Genomic DNA, 18,307 nt, shown 5'->3' with positions numbered 1-18,307 from the left:
TTGTTTACGCCAGTTAACAGCCCCGGAGCGAGAAAGATAGGGACGTGACAAGAATAACAACGACGAGGTAAAAAGAATATGGAGCTCTGACGAACAATTGACAGAGCAACAAACGAAACATGGAACGAAAACGAATATCCCTCTATCAGAACTCTTCCTCTCTTGCGTCTCGTCCTGAACCACTGCCCAAAACCTATGGACCGACCTGAAACTCCCGCCCTCTCTATCACCAGTAACGCTCATTTAGAGCATCCCGTCCCAGGCGTTCCGTGGTCAGAGGAGAGCGCCATGAAGCTGGTCGACATGGTAACGGATGTACACACTCTGCTGAAGAATAGCTCGCCTTTAGACTGCCCATACGTTTGAAGTTAATCCACTTTTCGTCCCAGTATTTTTCATGAAGTATTGATAGGACTACGCATAATTGTTTCTTTATAATTCAACGCCATGCCCGTGCCAACAACTGTAAAGTCCAAGAAGGTGAGTTATCAATAAAAACAAACGTTGCTAACCGTTGTAGACTGAAAAAAAAAGTCTCTCAACCGACAGAAAAAAAAGAATAAATATATTACAATACAAACATTGTTCTATTCGTGTAACTACATCATTTTGGTTTTTTTAGGGCTCAAATGTCCAATTGCAAAAGCCCTCAGGTGCAGGCCTAAAGGTTACTAAACCTGCCAGCAAGAAAAAGGTGAGTCGCAACAAAGTTACCGAGCCATCATTTTTTCAGCTCTACTTCTAGACTGCTAAAAATGTCTGCAAGGTAACGGACACCGACTGACTGAGAAAACGTATGTTCCCACACTCATCGGTGAAACTCTCCTTCTTCATTTGACAGGACGAAGAGGACGGGGTGGATCAGGGGGATGGATGGGACGAGTGGGCCCAAGGAAAAGCTTTGATTAAACCCCCAGACCAACTGGAGCTCACTGAGGAGGTGAGGTTTAATTCCCAGGTGGATGTTGACTGCGTTTCATACAGATGAACAAACAAGGATAACCACTTTAATTTATTTAAAGTATAATTTATTTATTTATAAACATGTGTTCTATATTTCTGGTGGATTGATTGCAAGTGAACATTAATTAATTCAATTGTATTCAATATTTATTTGCAGGGACCCTTGTTCACACTAAAATGTACATTGTTACTTGTTAAGCGGTTATTAAAGTCATTCTATAAAGTGTTGAAAGTGTTGTGGCTATTTCCATTCTTTCAAAATCCTTTTCCCTTTGTATGATTCTTCATTCTTAATGTCCTACGTCGGTCCAACATGGCCGGAACAGGAGCTGAAGGAGGAATTTACTAAGATCTTGACTGCAAATAACCCGCATGCACCTCAGAACATTGCGCGCTACAGCTTCAAGGTAACAACCTCTGAGGCTTCATATAGGCTTCAATATTCATATGGATGCAAGGGATGAAATAAGATATGTATCACAAGTACCTAAGCTAGGTTATAAGTTGATTACTCTTACCCTTCCTTACTGTCTCAGTAAGGAACAAAAACGACTGTATGTCTGTTGACGTTATCCTTTCTGTAACTGAATGTACCTAAAAGAAATTAAACGTAATAACAAGAATTACATGTATCTTTTTTGACAATGAATCTCTTGGAGTTCTCTACATTTGTGGCTTGTTGTGTTACTGTAGGAGCGCTCGTACAAGCTCATCAGTGGTGTGGATCAGATGGCCGTTCACTTCGTCCTGGAGGGCAACTTGATCCACGTTGACTCTGAAGAGGCCCGACGACAGAGGGCCAGACAGGGCCAGACAGAGCGTAAACACTGGGCTTGGCTTCAGTCATACTTCCTACTCTAGGAGCCATTGCTGTCCGCCTATGCTTATTGAGTGGGCTATCTACACGATTATACAAACGGAATTGGAAAATCATAATTGTTTCATTTTTATGTATTTAGAATTGAAAATCATATTTTATTTTTGTAACATGTAGTTGGAGTTTCTGCTCTGCCAACGTTTACTCCCAAATACTGTTTTTTTTGTGGTGTAATACAAGATTCTAGCCACAGAGTGACACTATTGTCCTTTTGTAAAGACACATCCAGTCCTGAAACATACCAATCATACAAATAAATAAACGAAACGGCTTGAATATTTCAGTTTTCAAACAAAGGAAATTTTCATTGTTTCCAGAGAAACCTGTAGCCGAGGCTGAAGTAGAGTCGGATGAGGAAATCCCAGAGACTCCTGTAATCCCAGAGACTCCGGCAATTGTGAGTTTTGTCACACTTTAATAACTCACTTAAACTCACCACAATTTGAGGGTATATTCAAATAAGAATACCAGGCAAGCTAAATATTACCTGGCCTACTACTTCCAAACCTACGACCATCACCATCAACACTCTGAACCAAAGATGATTATTTAACCTTTCAATGGAAGGAACGGTCTGTGTGCCGCTGTCTGAGAGCATCCATGTGTGTGTGTTTACCCAGGTAGAGGCCACGGCTCCAGAGGACGTAGAAGAAGCAGAGGTGGTGGGGGAGGAGGAGAGGCCTGACAGCGTGGACTCCAAAATTGGCAAGAAGGAGCAGAAGGTCACTAACCAGTTCAACTTCAGCGAGCGGGCGTCCCAGACCCTGAACAACCCGTTGAGGGTAAGACACAGGGGAACCCTGATAATGGCACCCTCGCCACAGACAGCCTACATGACTACTATGACCTACTCACTGTATTGCTCCTTAAAGTGAAAATGTAATTGCCATCACATGAATAGGATCATGCAAAGCTTTAACAATCCTTTATAAACATTTAAATGACCAGATGTTCGATTAACAAATGTTTGAATCAATCACCAATAGGAAAGAAGTTGCCAGACTGAACCTCCTCCTCGATGTAACTTCTCTGCTACGGCCAATCAGGTAACAGTTATAAAACATCATGTTAAGGAGTTGGCCTGGTTCTTTCCCAAATCCATACCTCTAAGGACAAGGTTGTGTGAATTAATTACGAGGCATTAAAAAGTGTCTTTCAACCTGTGTGTAGTGGGTGATATACGATGCGTACGTGGAGGAGTTGGAGAAGCAAGAGAAAAACAAGGACAAACAGAAAACCTTATCAGCTAAAAAAGAGGAGGACAAACTGAAGAAGAATAAGATGCTGACGGAGACTCAGGTAAATCATCTGCTGTGTCTCATGGTGGGTCCACCTGAATGTTCTTCGGAATACACAACACACACATACTGTTGTGGAAAGGGATTTCTTATTTTATATTGTGCATTTTATAATGTAAAATATTTTTTTCTTTTAACCTTAATTTAAAGACAATTCTTTCCATAGAGTGATGACATCACCAAAGTGGTAAAAGTGGTCAAGATCTTTGAACGGATGGTCAACCAAAACACATTTGATGACATAGCACAAGGTATCATCTCACTGTCATTCAACAAGCAGAATGCATTTTATATTTTATTTTTTATTTATCTTTTTTTGCAATTCATCTTTGTCCTTCACATCCCTTTCAGACTTCAAGTATTTTGAGGACGCCTCTGATGAATTCAGAGAGCAGGAGGGAACCCTTCTTCCTCTGTGGAAGTTCCAGTATGACAAAGCAAAAAGGCTCTCTGTTACTGCCCTCTGCTGGTCAGTTTTCTCATGATTTATACAACTGGACCTAGTTGAACAAGTCAGGTAATGGATTCACAGACATTAATGGGAGGCTTGTGGTCAATAGGAACAAGAGTTACCAGGACCTGTTTGCAGTAGGAATGGGATCATGTGAGTTACATTCAGGGTCAGCCAACGTTTTTCTGGGGGGGGGGGGGGGGGGGTTTCTAATTCTCTGCAACTGCAACACAGTTTTGACCCACATGGAATCCCCTAATACTAATAATAATAATCATCATCATCATCATCATCATCATCATCATCATCATCATCATCATCATCATCATCTGCTCACCTGTCTCTGTATCTTCTTGTCTATCTTCCTGGTCACACTTCTCCTCTCTCCTCACTCCTCACTCGCCTCGCTCTCCTCACTCTTCACTCTCCTCTCCTCTCCTCACTCCTCACGGCTCTCTCCTCTCTCACCTCTTCTCTCTCCCCTCTCCTCTCCTCTCTCTCTCCTCTCTCCTCTCCCCCACTCTCTCCTCTCCTCTCTCATCTCTCCTCTCCTCTCCTCTCTTCTCTCCTCTCTCCTCTCCTCTTCTCTCTCATCTCCTCTCCCCTCCCCCCTCTCTCTCCTCTCTCCCCTCTCCTCTCTTCTCTCTCCTTACTCCTCTCTCCTCTCCCCCACTCTCTCCTCTCCTCTTTCCTCTGTCCTCTCTCCTCTCCTCTCTCTTATGTCCTCTCTCCTCTGTCCTCTCTCCTCTGTCCTCTCTCCTCTCATCTCCTCTCCTTTCCCCACTCTCTCCTCTCCTCTCTCCTCTCTCCTCTCTCCTCTTCTCACTACTCTCTCATCTCCTCTCCTCTCTCTCTCCTCCCTCCCGCCAGATGACTTCAGTAAGCAGGGGCACGGCATGCTCCTGCTCTACACCCTGAAGAACTCCACCTGCCCCGAGTACATCTACCCCACCAGCAGCGGCATCATGTGCCTCCACATCCACACGCACCTGTCCCACCTGGTGGCGGTGGGCTTCTACGACGGCTGCGTCGCCGTCTTCGACCTGAAGGCGGAGGAGGGAGGAGCATCCCAGCCCGTGTACAGGAGCACTGCCAAGGCGGGAAAACACACCAACCCTGTCTGGCAGGTGAGGAGATATGAGGACCTCTGTGTGTACTGTGTGTGTGTGTGTGTGTGTGTCTGTGTGTGTGTGTGTGTGTGTGTGTGTGTGTGTGTGTGTGTGTGTGTGTGTATGTCTGTATGTGTGTGTGTGTTTGTGTGAGCATGATTATGTGTGTTTGTGTGTGTATGCATGTGTGTGGGTGTGTGTGTGAGTGTGTTAACCAGATTGCAGGAGATTGATGGTGTTGTTTAAGCTTGCTGACATCACTGTCATTTCTCGCACAATTTACATACCACCCACCGCCCGGAATGATTAATTCATAGTCACATCTAATGCAGTATGCTGTTGAAAACTGCCAGCGTAAACATCCTTATAAAATATAGACATCTGAAGCATTGTTGTTTTTTTGCTTGTTGACAGCTGTCTATGAACATGTCATCTATCATCTATTAACGTCCCTAATTTTACTGAAGCGCCTTCTTCTCTTACATTTTGGTTTTATGCTGTACCGATTCAAAATGCGTAAAATGATCCATGATATTCCAGATGTGCTGCATGATTAGACAGACAAAGCATTGGCTCCTACTTAAATGACGATGGCAAACATTGAATAACAGTTGACATATAAAGAGAGAAAAAACTGACAAGAAACATACTCACAAGACCTACATACACGATGAATGAATACTAGTCTGTTTACATGAACATACAAGATAACCTACATACACTACATTTAATACATTGCCCTACCTTGTCTCCCAATTAAAAATCTGATGATTTAGACCAGGGGTGGGGAATACGGCCGGATACGGCCCGCCAAAGCCTTATGCCGCTATCCATTTGGCATTTTGTGCTGGTACACCGACCTGCTCAACGAGAACGTGACGTCCTGGCTCTTCCCACCTTAAAAGTGTTCCAGTAGTCTTTTGTGTGCGACGAGTGGGAGAATAATGGACGCCTGGAGGTGGCAGCAGTAGTAGCAGGCTAGTCATTGTTGTTAGCAATATTAGGCTCTTTAGCAAACCAGCTCAAAAATAAAACTTTACATTGTATTGCACGCACAGCAAGATCGTGCAATGCATATATTGGTGACCGGATTAAAGCAGCAATGTAATCAAGTGTGTAAGAGCAGTGTACATCGACATTAAAGACACCAACGTGGAACAAAGAGAAAGAAAATACATCTCAACTTTATTAACTACGGGCGCAGCCATCTTCGTTCGTCGAGCGTCACAGGGATCTTTCGCAACTCGGTGTACTCATCAGAAGCCCAAAGAAAAGGAGTCGTGCCTCAATGCCGCAATGCATCAATGCCGCAAGAAATCTGGGAGATCCGACTGGGATGGTGGGCGTACCAAACAAATGCACCATTATATCCGGCCCGCGGAGGCAAGGGCAAAAAAAAAAAAAAAAGCTTTTTTTATTTTATTTTATTCAATAAAATGTTAACAAAGCATATAGCCTAGCCTACAATATAGTTATACAAGCATAAGTGACAACTTTTGAACAAAATGAATTGAGGAGAAAAAGGTTAATTTCCTTTTTGTTTACTTTGGAATGTTGAGGGTCACATTGGGGTAGCCTAAACAAGTTGCAGTGTCATTTCTAAATCTAACCAAAAAAAAATGGACTGATGAAGTAAAGGGCAGGGCTTGTGTGTGGAGAATCACTCGCTGTAATGAAAAAGACCAACCTGGAACGTCATTACAGTACTAAACATGCTAGGCTAAGTGAATTGCAGGTGCAGTTACGCATAGACAAAATAAACGCACTTAAGCAAAGTTTGGGTGCCCAACAAGCAGCTTTCATCACACCAAATTTAGAGAGGGAAAATGTTGTGCATGCAAGTTATGTAGTGAGTGGGTTATTTTTATAGAGTGCGGCCCCCGAAACAAGTTACAAAGATTGATACGGCCCTTGATGTCAAAAAGGTTCCCCACCCCTGATTTAGACCAACACGTCAGATCAACAGGATCAAATGTCTTCATCAATTACTAATCAGACACACAGCTATCGGACATTCTTTGACAGATCACCATGCAACGTCTTTCATGATTGAAATCGTCTGTTGTTTGTTTGTTTGTTTGTTTGTTGTTGTTGTTTCCTAACAGGTACGCTGGCAGAACGACGACATGGACGACAACCACAACTTCTACTCGGTTTCATCCGATGGGCGAGTGGTGTCCTGGACCCTGATCAAGGTTAACCAAGCGCACACGTCCATCTGCCTTGACTTGTCTCATGCGACTTCATCGGTCGCACCACACCACATGTGTGTGTGTGTGTGTGTGTGTGTGTGAGCATGGGTTGAGATGTGTACATGTGCCTGCAGAACGAGCTGGTCTTCAGCGACGTCATTACGCTCTCTTTGGAGGGGGCCCTCCCAGAGTGCCTGGAAGTTGTGGAGCAGCCGAGTGTGGGTAAGCTCAGACCTCGGACGCCCTCCTTATTGACTCCCAATGGCGCAGGCTACTTTAGTGCTTCCTCGTTTTTTGCCCGCAGTGCATCTTATGGATTACTATGGTTAAAGGTCTTATAGGAGACAAAGCGAGAAGGAAGTAAAAACGAATACAACTCACTTTATTCCAGGAAAGAGGCATCCCAGGCCCACACTGAAACCACATTAAAATCTGGAACATGATCCATCAATGCCAATTAGGTAGCAGCCAGCGGTGGAGAGGCTAGTGGCGTAAGCATCTAGCATCAGATACTGGCACTAATCTGTTGTGTAAGCACTCTATATGCTAGAGCTTCACTCGGAAAAAATAGGTACGGAATGGGAACTCAAGTATTTAATATACTGCTAGAGATTTTCAAACAAGAGAGGGGTATCCTCTTTTCTTTCACATTTACTATTTTGGCTAAAGAATAGAGGTTCTGTTATCAATGGCAAGGAGGGAGCATTTCCTAAAACAACTTTATATATATATATATATATATATATAAACAACTGTCAAATACAATTATCGACCAGATGTCGCAAAACGAAACAACAATATGATGACTGCCCCGGGGAGGTATATTTTAATTTCAGCTGATTAGGGCGATAAAAACCCAATAACATTATAGATGAAAGCACCTAATATATATTGTTTTTTGTAACTGTGGTATATGTGGAATAAACCTCTCCGGGCGGTCCTGTAATAGGATGGTAATCTACCTCAGCACTGGTATGCACACATTCTTTTTCGTCGTACATTATTTTAGAACAGGACAGGTGGTGGTGATTTATTCCTCACATATATGCATGTGGTTCAGAAAGGAAACCTCATAAGAATACATTTTGTCCCAATGTTTGAGTCACCAAAATCAATATCCACATTTGAGTGGCATGTGGCTTACTGTTATTGATTAAACCTTATGCTGCGTGCCATATGTTACCCACCCATGTGGCAAACAACAGCCGAGCATCACCTTGGGTGTGAGTGGAACCAACATGTGCCAGCTTCATACCACACTCTGTAAAAGACAGATATTGCCCTAGTGGCACTCGATTCCAATCTGTATGTAAGTCAACAATGCGTTTAACATGTGTTTCACAGCGTGCGGGACCTCCTTTGACTTCCATCCGAAGATTGACTTTCTTTTCTTGGTCGGTACTGAGGAGGGGAAAATCCACAAGGTGAGTGGCCACCAGGCTTCCCTAGGAGAGGCTTAGTAACAATGTGCTGTGCTGCTAGGCATGGGCACCAAGAGCACAATACTGCTAACTATCTAAAAGCCCTTCTAAACTCTTTTTCACAATGTTGCTGCTTCAGCCAACAGAGGGTTTGCCTCAAATTAAGTTGTCCCTCCCCACTACCCCTAAAGGAGATCGGGATCATTGCAAAAAATTTCTGCTGTCTTCCCGCAGTGTGCTTTTGAAAAATGGAAGCTCATTTTGTGTGCAGTGAAGTGCAGAAGATGCTTTGCTGGGCTTACACACAGGGGTGTACACAATGCCCCCCATACGAGTGCTTGTGTGTGTGTGTGTGTCTCTCTCTCTCTCTCTCTCTCTCTCTCTCTCTCTCTCTCTCTCTCTCTCTCTCTCTCTCGCTCTGATCACTCTCTCTCTTCGATCACACTCTGCTCTCTATATTCTCAATGGAGACATTCATTTTTGACTATGGGTCGTTAAAGTCACTTGAGAAAGTTGGCTGTGCCTTAATTGTATGGGTAAACGTTATTATACATAAAATGACTACTCAGTTGAATACACAAAATAATATTATATGTATTCCAATACATGAGCATGCACCATGAATATGTAACCCTGACTTTTTTACCTAACCCTAACACAATTTTTAAAATCTATTAAGCCATTGGCTTTGGGTAGGTGTACGCTTTGGTCCCTGGTATAACTTACTTAGGGCCACATCTAAATGATTGGACATCATCTAGAAGAGATGAGGGAAGCCATGTCTTAATTGTCTAGTCGAGGTATACAAACACAGTCACTCACTCACACACACACACACACACACACACACACACACACACACACACACACACACACACACACACACACACACACACACACACACACACACACACACACACTGACCGACAGAGACATACACACAGTGAGAGATCAACGCCTCTGTGCGTACGTAAGGCCATACAGCTGCTTTGTGGCGTTATCTTCGGGGACCGTAGCAGCTGGCGGTGGCTAGGAGACGCCACAAGGAAAGTGTCAAGGTGCCACAGGGCTAATACCCGCGGTCCGTCAGCGGCTGGGGAAAGCAACACCTGTCCCCGCAGGCTGAAAAGCTATTTGCTTGTGGACAGCTCAGCAGATTTATCTCCTCAATCTAAATCTGCGCAGCCGTCACCGCCACGCCGCCACCGCTGCTGCGGCCAGTCTAAAAATCTCTAAAAATGCCAGCCAAATCTGGATTTGTTGTCTGGGTCTCCGGTAATGAACACCTGCTGTTCCTGTCGCACCGCGGCCTCCACACCGAACACAGCAAATCACGGCAACGTTAAAGTAAAGCTGGAGAAGGTGATCCAATTGTTAAGAGGCAAAATCAGTATGTCCTAGCAAGGAGGTTAGGGCTTATCCAGGGTCTGGTTGTTCGGTTGTTCGTTTTTTTTGACAGACTTTGCAGCTTATAATTTAACATAAGTCTGTTCTAGATCTGGGACCATATTTTCAATAGATTTGTCAACGCGATCACACATTTTCTTGGCAGTCCACAGGAAGCTCTCTCTTCCATGTGAATGAGTGTTCTAGCTTAGAAAATAATAAATTATTTACTATTTAGTCATTGGGCAGACAGCCTTTACCCAAAACCACTTTTTTCACAGTTTTTGTGATTTTTTTACAGTACTTGTGATTTAGGAGCTTGTGAGCTGTACCTTTAGTACCCTTTCAACACACACACACACACACACACACGCAAACCCACGCATGCACACACAAACACACTCTCTATTCCTGTTCCTATTAAGTTGGTGTTTCTACTAGTCGAGTTGCTCTGACCTCTGCTTCCTCCAGTGCTCCAAGGCCTACTCCAGCCAGTTCCTGGAGACCTACCAGGCCCACAACATGGCGGTGGACGCGGTCAAGTGGAACCAGTTCCACCCCAAGGTGTTCATGTCCTGCAGCTCCGACTGGACCGTCAAGATCTGGGACCATACCATCAGGTGAGGACCGCCAGCGAGCCTTCCATAGCAATGTGCGAGGCTATCACCAATGGTGGATGTTCACACATGCTTCAGCTTAGTTTAAATTGACATGCTTCTTATGTTGGACAATAGACAATTTGGAAGTGCAAAAGTCAAATCACAGGTATGAACACATCCATAATATATTTTCATCAGTCTTTGGAGTTGCTTCAACTCTGCAAAATATGCAGGATACTAAAGAAACACTAGCCAGAAATGCTGCTGTTTTTTGCCATGTACTGTTGGGATCACTTTTATTTATCGTGTCATTAAATATAATTTATTGAATCGCTATTCCCTGCCCACTACTTCTTTCTACAAGTTGGATACTGAATGGATCAGAGTGCAAACTAGTATGAAATGCTTAATGGAGTGCACTGCTTTTATTGAGCCATTTTGGCCACTCACATAGCTTTACAGCACATGCCTCCTGGCCAGAAGCAGATGAAATATGAAACCATTTGACGATAATCTTTCCATAACTAGTTCTGTAGAGAAGTTGTTGTTCCAGTGCTGTTCTCTCGTCAGAAAGAGTATTTAATGAAGGACTGTTATAGTCTGATCATCATATCATATCTCCCCCTTGCATACCATTATTGTTTGGTTCCAAATGTGTTCCAAATGTATAATTTGTTGTATATATCAGGCTCCCAGTGCACTTATCATTCTAGCACACTGTATAATGACAACTTAACCTTGTTATCCAACTAATTCACTTTAAATGGAATGGAAAATGAATAAAACCCCAAATCACCAAACAGTCTGCATTATTTTTGAACTGGTAGGCGGAAGTGATTTAAAAACAACATAATACATTTTATAATTATAGCCAGCTCTATACACAGGCGACATTTCTACCTTTCTACATTTTTGGATTGACTCTCTTTAAATCCCTCCCAGGGGTAATGAATTCAAGTTTTTGTATATCTCTCTCTTTCGTTCCCTTTCTCTACCTCACAGTAAGGCACAAAGACACACCGACCGTGAATAGTATTTTAAGAACCTCTGTAAGTACAGGGTTCGAAGGCGCTTAAGGAAATCCGTTCATTCATCTTCCTCGCAGGGCTTGTATCACAGGGCGGTCCGTGCACAAAGACCCAGTTTGCAGCTTGCAGATTTCCTCGCTTGTGTATTGTCTGCCTGGCCACACGCGGCTCTGATGTCTGGGGCTGAATAGCGAAGCTTGTATGGTGGGGATGGACCACATTCCCAAGGCAAAAGGTGTGCCACACATACAGGAAAGATTAAGAGAGGCAAGAACAAAATGAAGAGAGAGTGAAAGTCCCCTCAGTGGTGTACAGAAAAGGCAGTGATTCAGGCGATGTTCACCCACAGGTTTTAAAGTCTCAGTGGACTGAGCAGTTTGATATTCATTTTTGGCTCCATTTAGAGCCAAACAGACTGGCAAATGGGTACAGCTCCTCTCACATATGTCACTCTCTCGTATATGGACTTTCAAAGGATGAATGTGTGCCCAAGCAGTAAATAATCATCCGTTGTAAAGTTGATCTGAGTGCTATCGCCACTGGTGGTGCAGATATTCCCACACTGAAGGGCTTTGCAAAGCACCACATTTGAAAGGCTGAAAGGCTGATATCCAATGTGAGTTTTTCTGTTGTGTCTTTTCGTACAATGGACAATCAGTTATGGCAGTGTGTGGAGATACGGATACATAGGGATATACAGTGAACAGGGATGTTTTATCTTCAATTCATTCAGCTGTGGTTCTGATACTTACTGTGGTTACCTAACTCTACTCCTCTCTTGACGCTGCTGATTCACTGTGCCTCATTGGCTATATCATAAGCCAATCAGAGTGCTTTTTACATTCCATATTCACTATCTGCCTAAGTCAGCTATTTGACGCTAAATACAAGATGAACCTTAAATTATGACTCAGGCAATTATGCTATGAGGCTAACGATGTGCTCCTTGTGTGTTTTTTTTATCTCCAGGACTCCCATGTTCACCTTTGACCTCAACTCAGCAGTTGGAGATGTTGCCTGGTCTCCTTACTCCTCAACTGTCTTTGCAGCGGTAACCACTGATGGCAAGGTAAGATCCATCCATGAGGGGATCGATTCCCAACATCCCTGACTGAACCTTTCTACTGCTAAAGCCTCAAGCACCAACCATCCTCTAATATAATCTCCCAAACCTCAGCAATCATTTCTAATAACTACCTGATCCATCCTGATCCAGCGGTCCTACTATGTTCTAGCACATCTTCTGGGGGGAGACCGCACAGAGCCTGGGCAGGAAACTGATTACGTTAAGTTACGACTCCTTTCCTATATCGTTACGGAGATATTCTTCTCATTTGGGGATTTTAATAAGAGTATTTCTAGAGTGGCCAGTCTAGACAGGGTTGGTACAGCGGTGACCTGAACAGGTGTGACCTATAACAATGTTATGTATTGGCCTCCAACCGGGAAAAGTTTACTAGTGCAGGCCGTGTTTTGTCGCTTTTAGCCAATTACTCGCTTACAGAGATCCACCTCCAGCAAAATGATTGGAAGAAACAAATATGAAGCAAAAGAATGTGAAACGCCCCTTTCTCTAACATTTGAGCTTGTCTACCCACTGACTTTAGATATTAATAATTACTCATTCTAACTTTAGAACTCAGCTAATGCCTCAACTTCACCTTGACCTACAAACAACCCAGTCTGTGCCAGTAGTTAAAAATAGACTAGTATCTGGGGCAGTAGTTATAGCTGTAGTAGAAGCAGTAGTGCTAGAAGTCATTGTGCTAGTAAGTAACTTGTTCCGCTACAACTAATCGTATTTGACGTTGCACCGCGGTACTAGAAGAAGCAGGGCGGCTTTCATCAGACCAAGGAAGTAGTATGCTCGGCTCAGCCTTGGTAAACCTGTCTTAGCTTTGCAATACGAATCACTCAGAACAGCCTTGGGTTAGATGAGTGGGTTCAGGAAGCGGTGCACTTTGTAAGCAAGCCATGTCTGACAGTGTTGATTCCAAACAAGAGTGGTGTGTGTGCTGGAGGGGGGCGCTGGCTTGTTTGTCCTTGTGTGTTTCTGTCAGAACCACTGCCAGCTGTCCCCATCTGTTTTACGGACGTAATCACCGCCGGTCAGTCGCCATCAAAGTCCAGGGACTTTTCGCCTTGGCCTGTGTGCCAATTGAAAATGACAGGAAGGAAATGAAGCCTTTGGCAGTGATTTGAGGGATACGTGTCAGTACTTGTTCATTCCTTACTGCTTGTCTCACTCCCCCTCTCTCTCTCTCTCTCTCTCATCTCCCTCCGTCTATCTCTGTCTCTATCCATCTCTCTCCCCCCTCCCTCCCTATCTTCATGTCTTCCAGTGTTTCTGAAGCCGGATTACAAACAGTATTCAGAGATGAAAACTCCCCCGTCGATACATGTATGAGTGACTCAGTAATAAGTAATAAGTCTCAGGGGTTGAGATGAAAATCCTTCAACTAAAACCATCAATGCTTACATCACTTTCTCTCTAACCCTAACCTCATTGTGCATGAATTCTAGTTGAAGCATTGTAAAGGCTAATTCTAAATTATGCACTCAATTATAGAAGGTGCGCAGTCATGAAAAAAGGGCAAATATTAGCATACCTTATTGCATATGCACATATGACACACTACAACGCTACAATGACGAACCCCCTAACACTGCATTGATTGCAGTGCAGTTGCTGTTGTAGCTGTGTGGGGTTAAGCACTGTGGTGGTGGTGATGTTGGTGACTCAACATGCAGCAGGTTCCTCATGATCTTTATCTACTGATGTTGATGCGGCCCCAGTCTGCACGGCTGCCTCACTGCCTTGTTTCACACACACACACACACACACACACACACCACTGTGTGAGAGAGTGAGTGTGTGTCTTTGTGTGATGAGTGATGATTGAAATAGTTAGTCAAATTGCCCATGCACATCAAGATGAGGATTGGGTGATAGCTTCATGCTTTGATGGCTGAGGTGCTGGGGAAGAAACAGAAAAAGAAGGATCTAAGCAGTGTATGCACACACACACACTACCCCTCCCTAACCCCTGTCCCTTGACACATCTCAGCTGATAGTTAAATGACCATCATCAATGAATGTAGTACTGCAGTGACCTCACTGCCTATAGAGTACCATTAACACAAAACACACACACACAAACACACACACATACACACACCCACACATACACAGACTGGTCCACGGTGTTTACGACTTTACGAACTCTGATGATGAAGTGAGGGAGCACTTCGCTCTGCTTCCTACGTTCTAGTCAAAGAAGAACCTAAATATGGGTTTTGTTTGTTGAAGACAGATTGCTTGTATATACGTAGACTGAAGCAGAATGCCTCTGATCCAGTTCCTTCTGGAAGAAACTGCGATGCTTCCCCTGTTTGCACTGCCAAATCACACACGGACACACACCGCGCATTGAGAGACACGTACGCACACACATACGCACGCACACACTGTCTGGAACCACGCATTCTGCACCAGATGGTCAGCATCGCATCCCTGCCGAGGCCAGTGCTCTTTTCTTCTCTGCTTCTCTCTGTCATGCTGAACAGGATACTCTCTCTGTCACGGAGGGAGGGAGACAGTGAGAGACAGAGAGAGAGACACGACACTCTCTGTCACAGAGGGAGGGAGACAGAGCGAAAGACAGAGAGAGAGACAGGATACTCTCTCTGTCACAGAGGGAGGGAGAGACAGGACAGTCTCTCTGTCAGAGAGGGAGGGAGACAGAGAGAGAGAGGACGCTCTCTCACTCACAGAGAGTGAGTCACAGAGGGAGGGTGAGGCAATGAAAGCGATAACATGGGGTAGCTAGCACTATTAAAACGTGGTTTAACTTTAAAGGTAAATGTTCTAAATGTTCTGTTCCTTAAATGTTCTAAATCTGTCATTTATAGTCTTTCTGCAGGTGTTCAATGGTATTTATTTTTAGTTTAACGTTATTGTTTCCCTTCATTTTAGGAAGTGTGACAATAATCCTAAACGCAGACATTATTAGAAACCTGTCGAACCTCAAAGTGCCAACATTGCATCCTGCAAACCCCCTCTCCTGTTATCCGTCTTTAATGGCGGGCGGGTTCTTGTTTGGTTCAGGTTCACGTCTTCGACCTGAGCATTAACAAGTACGAAGCCATCTGCCAGCAACCCGTGGTGGCCAAGAAGAAGACCAAGCTCACACACATCGAGTTCAACCCCATCCATCCCATCATCGTGGTGGGAGACGACCGGGGCTACGTCACCTGCTTCAAGCTCTCGCCTAACCTCCGCAAGAAACCCAAGGTAACACTGTGATTCATACTGTCCTCTTGCCAGGACAGCGTGAAGGATGCTCATGATGATTACACAGGCGATAAAGTGCAATTCAGACACAGGAAGACTTGTGTTGCAAACGCAAAGGAAACAATGCCAATCTGTGTATGTGGGACGTTTTTTTTTGTGGAAGCAGTTGTCAGTTGGTGGGTCATGGTTTATATGGGATTACTATTACATTGCTAAATCTCTTCATAAAATCTTCATCACAATTGCAGGCTATGATTAGACCATGTATGGCCATTTCTTTCAATAACATAAGAACTGAATGAGTCAACCCACATTCTTTACATGGAAGATGTCGAGGCAGTTGCCAAACTACTCCCATTATCATGATGTTTAAAGTTGGATTCAGGGTTGAGAGTCAGCAGCCACGTTGTGACTAATATGAGTGGCTTGTATGAAATTCATAACAAGGCGATGACGAAAAAAAACACGTTCTGCTTTTGTCATGTTGTTGATGAGTCATCAATATGTGTTCCGTTGCCACTGATGATGTTGGTGGTTATGATAGTGGGTAGCGTAGCCACTGTGGGCAACTAGGGTCAAAGGTCAGTGGAAAAAAGCAAGTGAACAGCTGAATCATAACTCACAGAAAGGCTTTCCAATCTCTTTTGTTTTAATTTGTGTTGGTTTAGACAAATGCAGGAGCATTTAGGAGACAAATGCAAGGAGTGGCAAACCGGGGTGGTGGTTCCCCTGTTCAAAAAGGGGGACCGGAGAGTGTGTGCCAATTACCGGGGTATCACACTTCTCAGCCTCCCTGGGAAAGTCTACTCTAAGGTGCTGGAAAGGAGGGTTCGGCCGATTGTCGAACCTCAGATTGAAGAGGAACAATGCGGTTTCCGCCCTGGACGTGGAACTACGGATCAGCTCTTCACTCTCGCAAGGATCCTGGAGGGGGCCTGGGAGTATGCCCATCCGGTCTACATGTGTTTTGTGGATTTGGAGAAGGCATATGACCGGGTCCCCCGGGAGAAACTATGGGAGGTGCTGCGGGAGTACGGGGTAAGGGGTTCACTCCTCAGGGCCATCCAATCTCTGTACTCCCAAAGCGAGAGCTGTGTCCGCGTTCTCGGCAGCCAATCAGTTCCGTTCCCGGTGGGTGTTGGCCTCCGCCAGGGCTGCGCCTTGTCACCAATCCTGTTTGTGATATTCATGGACAGGATATCGAGGCGTAGTCATGGTGGGGAGGGGTTGCAGTTCGGTGATCTGAGGATCGCATCACTGCTCTTTGCAGATGATGTGGTCCTGATGGCATCATCGGCCTGTGACCTTCAGCACTCACTGGATCGGCTGGCGGCCGAGTGTGAAGCGGCTGGGATGAGGATCAGCACCACTAAATCTGAGGCCATGACTCTTAGCAGGAAACCGGTGGATTGCCCTCTCCGGGTAGGAAATGAGTCCTTAGCCCAAGTGAAGGAGTTTAAGTACCTCGGGGTCTTGTTCGCGAGTGAGGGTACGATGGAGCGTGAGATTGGCCGGAGAATCGGAGCAGCGGGGGCGGTATTGCGTTCGCTTTACCGCACTGTTGTGACGAAAAGAGAGCTGAGCCGCAAGGCAAAGCTCTCGATCTACCGGTCGATCTTCGTTCCTACCCTCACCTATGGTCATGAGGGGTGGGTGATGACCGAAAGGACGAGATCGCGGATACAAGCGGCCGAGATGAGTTTTCTCAGGAGGGTGGCTGGCTTCTCCCTTAGGGATAGGGTGAGAAGTTCAGTCATCCGGGAGGAACTCGGATTAGAGCCGCTGCTCCTTTGCTTAGAAAGGAGTCAGTTGAGGTGGTTCGGGCATCTGGTAAGGATGCCCACTGGACGCCTCCCTTGGGAGGTGTTCCAGGCACGACCAGTGGGGAGGAGACCCCGGGGAAGACCCAGGACTAGGTGGAGAGATTATATCTCAACACTGGCCTGGGAACGCCTCGGGATCCCCCCGTCAGAGCTGGTCAATGTGGCCCGGGAAAGGGAAGTCTGGGGCCCCCTGCTTGAGCTGCTGCCCCCGCGACCCGACCCCGGATAAGCGGACGACGATGAGGATGAGGATGAGGATTAGATAAATGCACTATTTTTTACTTTATCGTTTTCCTGAATGAGGGAAAGGTACTACTTCTACTTAGATGTAGAAAATACTGTACTGTAAGTACTTATACTTGGTAAACCTAATTACAAACTAATGAATTATTCAAATAATTTAAAATGTAACTCTATTAAATGTTTTACTTACTAAAGGTCAAATTATTAAAGCCCTTGATGTTCTAGTATTATTTAAATTTTTCCTTCACTATGATCCAAGTACAATGTTTACAATGTTTTTAACAAACCAAACAAAAAACTGACAGTGTGCTTGTGCGTGAGTGTGTGTGTGGTGTGTGTGTGTGTGTGCGTGTTTGGTTCTCTGTCTCTGTGTGTGTGTGTGTGTGTGTGTGTGTGTGTGTGTGTGTGTGGTTGTGCGGTTGTGTGTGTGTGTGTGTGTGTGTGTGTGTGTGTGTGTGTGTGTGTGTGTGTGTGTGTGTGTGTGTGTGTGCGCGCAGGAGAAGAAGGGTCAAGAGCTGCCCAAGGGTCCAGAAGTTGAGGAGGCCAAGATGGAGAAGCTGCTGAGTCTGCTGCGGGAGCCAGTTTGCAACTCAGCTTAGAACCAGGACCACCCAGGACCACCA

The 18,307-nt window shown here is 44.8% G+C and overlaps 1 protein-coding gene across 1 annotated transcript; it reads left to right on the top strand.

Moving 5' to 3' along the window:
• Nucleotides 1-447: 447 nt before the first annotated feature.
• Nucleotides 448-18,283, top strand: dnai1.2 (dynein, axonemal, intermediate chain 1, paralog 2; the record flags this gene model as incomplete). The annotated part of the gene is made up of 20 exons (XM_084464813.1): nucleotides 448-480; nucleotides 647-694; nucleotides 842-940; nucleotides 1,290-1,370; nucleotides 1,657-1,783; nucleotides 2,158-2,237; nucleotides 2,461-2,622; nucleotides 2,827-2,886; nucleotides 3,011-3,139; nucleotides 3,305-3,389; nucleotides 3,490-3,607; nucleotides 3,699-3,742; nucleotides 4,460-4,716; nucleotides 6,804-6,893; nucleotides 7,025-7,112; nucleotides 8,235-8,314; nucleotides 10,169-10,317; nucleotides 12,294-12,393; nucleotides 15,433-15,618; nucleotides 18,182-18,283. The coding sequence occupies 20 exons, from the start codon at nucleotides 448-450 to the stop codon at nucleotides 18,281-18,283; spliced, it is 2,118 nt and encodes a 705-aa protein (XP_084320939.1).
• Between the last annotated feature and the right edge of the window lie 24 nt (nucleotides 18,284-18,307).

Source organism: Micromesistius poutassou, assembly GCF_964030765.1.
Source record: "Micromesistius poutassou genome assembly, chromosome: 2".
In the NCBI taxonomy this organism is placed as follows: Eukaryota; Metazoa; Chordata; class Actinopteri; order Gadiformes; family Gadidae; genus Micromesistius; species Micromesistius poutassou.
The sequence above is the reverse complement of the archived record's forward strand: the minus strand, read 5'-3'. Positions and strand labels throughout refer to the sequence as shown.